Source organism: Dromiciops gliroides, chromosome 3 (genome assembly GCF_019393635.1).
Source record: "Dromiciops gliroides isolate mDroGli1 chromosome 3, mDroGli1.pri, whole genome shotgun sequence".
In the NCBI taxonomy this organism is placed as follows: Eukaryota; Metazoa; Chordata; class Mammalia; order Microbiotheria; family Microbiotheriidae; genus Dromiciops; species Dromiciops gliroides.
The window spans coordinates 53,428,900-53,431,458 of record NC_057863.1 but is presented as its reverse complement, the minus strand read 5'-3'; the positions used below and the strand labels follow the sequence as shown (position 1 = coordinate 53,431,458).

At 44.9% G+C, this 2,559-nt stretch overlaps 1 protein-coding gene across 1 annotated transcript; it reads left to right on the top strand.

Annotated features, from left to right (window-relative positions):
• The first annotated feature begins 397 nt into the window (after positions 1 to 397).
• Positions 398 to 1,427, top strand: LOC122750767 (40S ribosomal protein S21-like). The gene is given in 2 exon segments (XM_043997584.1): positions 398 to 1,113; positions 1,116 to 1,427. Coding segments are annotated over 2 exon segments (249 nt in total). The 5' UTR covers positions 398 to 893; the 3' UTR covers positions 1,145 to 1,427.
• The last annotated feature ends 1,132 nt before the right edge of the window (positions 1,428 to 2,559 follow it).

The window sequence follows — 2,559 nt, the reverse complement described above, 5'->3', positions numbered from 1 at the left end:
TTGACTTAAAAACCTGCACTGCTCTGAGGAATTGGCATAAGGATTCTTAAAACCCCTTGGAGCCTCCTAGTAGACTGCTTCTCCCTCCTTGCTGACCCAGCAGTTACTGAGTAAATTATAGTCTGGTAATTGTTTACCTGAACCCCCAGGCTCCAAGTGGTCCATTATACTTAACCACTCTGAGCACCCAGGTCCTAATCTGTTAAATGAATTAGATCCTGTGCTAACATCCCTGACAGCTAGTAATCTACTATCTTTATGATAATCTCTACTTAAAACAAACAAATGCAAAACCCCTCAGAGAAATCACTTGCTGATTGAAGTTCAAAATATTCAACTTGGTTTTCAAGGCCACTTCTGCACCTTTTTATCTTGATCAGTTATGCTATTCCTTCCTTGTTCTCTGTTCCTTCATGGCTTTCTTTACCTTGCTTCCTATGTCTGCAATGCTTTCACTTACCTTTTTCCTTCTCCTCTCAGATCCTGAGGGAGACAGCCCAGGACCCTGAGCCCAAAAGCTTTGGAAATAGCAGTGCTTCTAGCTCAGCCCCCAGTTCCATCATTGAGGGAAGAAATCATTGTGGAAACAGGCCCCACCTTTCTCAACACCACCACCAACTGCTACCCATCGGGAAGATATATAAGCACAGGAGCCCTGAGAGTGGTAGCACCCCCAGTCCAACAACCAGACCATCAGTCCTGCTTCCAGACAAGTCCTCACAGCCATCACCTGGGGAGGCAATTCATCTAGAGACAGGGCCAGCCCTCCCCACCAACTGCTACCCACAGTGCAGAAAAGCCAGCCCACTCCTCTTAGCCGAGCTTGGAGAAGTGCCGCCTCCTTTTTCTCTTCTGCCGCTTTCGAGTTTGCACTCGGTTTCCTCAGCGCCGACATGCAGAACGACGCTGGCGAGTTCGTGGACCTGTACGTGCCGCGGAAATGCTCCGCGAGCAACAGGATCATCGGGGCCAAGGACCACGCGTCCATCCAGATGAACGTGGCCGAGGTTGACAAGGTCACAGGCAGATTCAATGGCCAATTTAAAATTTATGCAATTTGTGGAGCAATTCGTAGAATGGGAGAATCTGATGACTCTATTCTCCGGCTGGCAAAAATGATGGTATTGTTTCAAAGAATTTCTAATTGAAGAAACCTTGTGGAATATGTCTTAATAAATCAGAAAAACGGCAAAAAAAGAAAAGAAAAGCCAGCCCAGCTGAAGCAGCAAACCACCCCCCCCCCCAGACTGAAGGCAGCATGTGCCAAGTCACTTGAAACACCGCACTCTGACCACCAACTCCCTCAGATCTTCATGGGGACGGTCCAGCACCCTGGACCCAAGAGCCCTGAGAATGCCAGTGCTTCTTCCAGCCCAGCGTCCTCAGTCATCCTGAAAAATGACCCTTGTGTGGATGCAGCCTGGTAATTGTTCCTACAGCAGCTATAGCCACATCTATTGAAAACCCAGAAAAGAAAGTTCTTATCACCAACATCTCTGGCACTGTCAAATGGTACAACACCAGAAACCGGTGTGGTTTTATCAGTGGAAATGCCATCAAAGCAGAGGCATAACCATCTGCTTTGCTGCTTTGTCCTAAGGACTGCTGGACCTGTCCATCTGCCTTGCAAATGAAACCTTTCATCCATGTTGCCTTCCCCCATTAGAAAGTGAGTGCCTTGAGAGAAGGAGAGTCTTACATTTCTCTTTGGATCCCAGGGCTTAGCATAATGCGTTGAACATAGTAAATACTTAAGAAATGCTTCATTCATTCGTTCATCATTCACTAATTCTTCCTCTTTACCTTTTGAAATCACACCCATTCTTTAAAGCCTTGTCCAATCACCAAAAAACTATAAAACAGAAGGGGGTTGTTGACAACCTTCCCTCTCATAACATTTTGTCTATGCTCTAATAAATTTACTATCAGTATTATTGACTGTCTCTTGGTGCTTTAACCACTTGCTATAAACTCTGAACTTTTAGAAGCCTATCTCACCCCAAGCTCATATCTGTCCCAGCACCTTGTGCAACATAAAGGAACTTGATATATGCATGTTGCATTTGTAAAGACTTGGCTACCAGTTAGTGGTAGCGCTGAGTGAGATTCCAACAGATATCTTCTGCACATTGGGAATAGTCCAGACAATGACTCCATGCTCTTCCTGTCTTTATGTCTCTCCTACTCAGCTTTCCATTCTGTGAACCACTGTGGTAGAGTCATGGAAGGACTGTGCTTGGAATCCCAAAGATTTGGGTTCTGGATGACTTGGTATTAAATCTTGTCTGAGATCCCTACTGTCTGTTAAGAAGTCTCTCGGTGTCCCAGGCATCTCCCTAAGTCCAGCAGTTTCAGTTGGTAGAGGGTATTTGCTCTTTATATGCTGAAATCATAGATAAAAACCCAAACCCCCAAACATCCAACTTTATATTGCTAAGACTTGAAGAAATTGTCAACAACAACAGCAGCAGCAGCAGCAGCAGCAAACAGTCCATACAGCATAGTACCTTCTTCTTTATAAAAAATTTCGATGTTTTTTAAAATATGAAACCTTGGGTA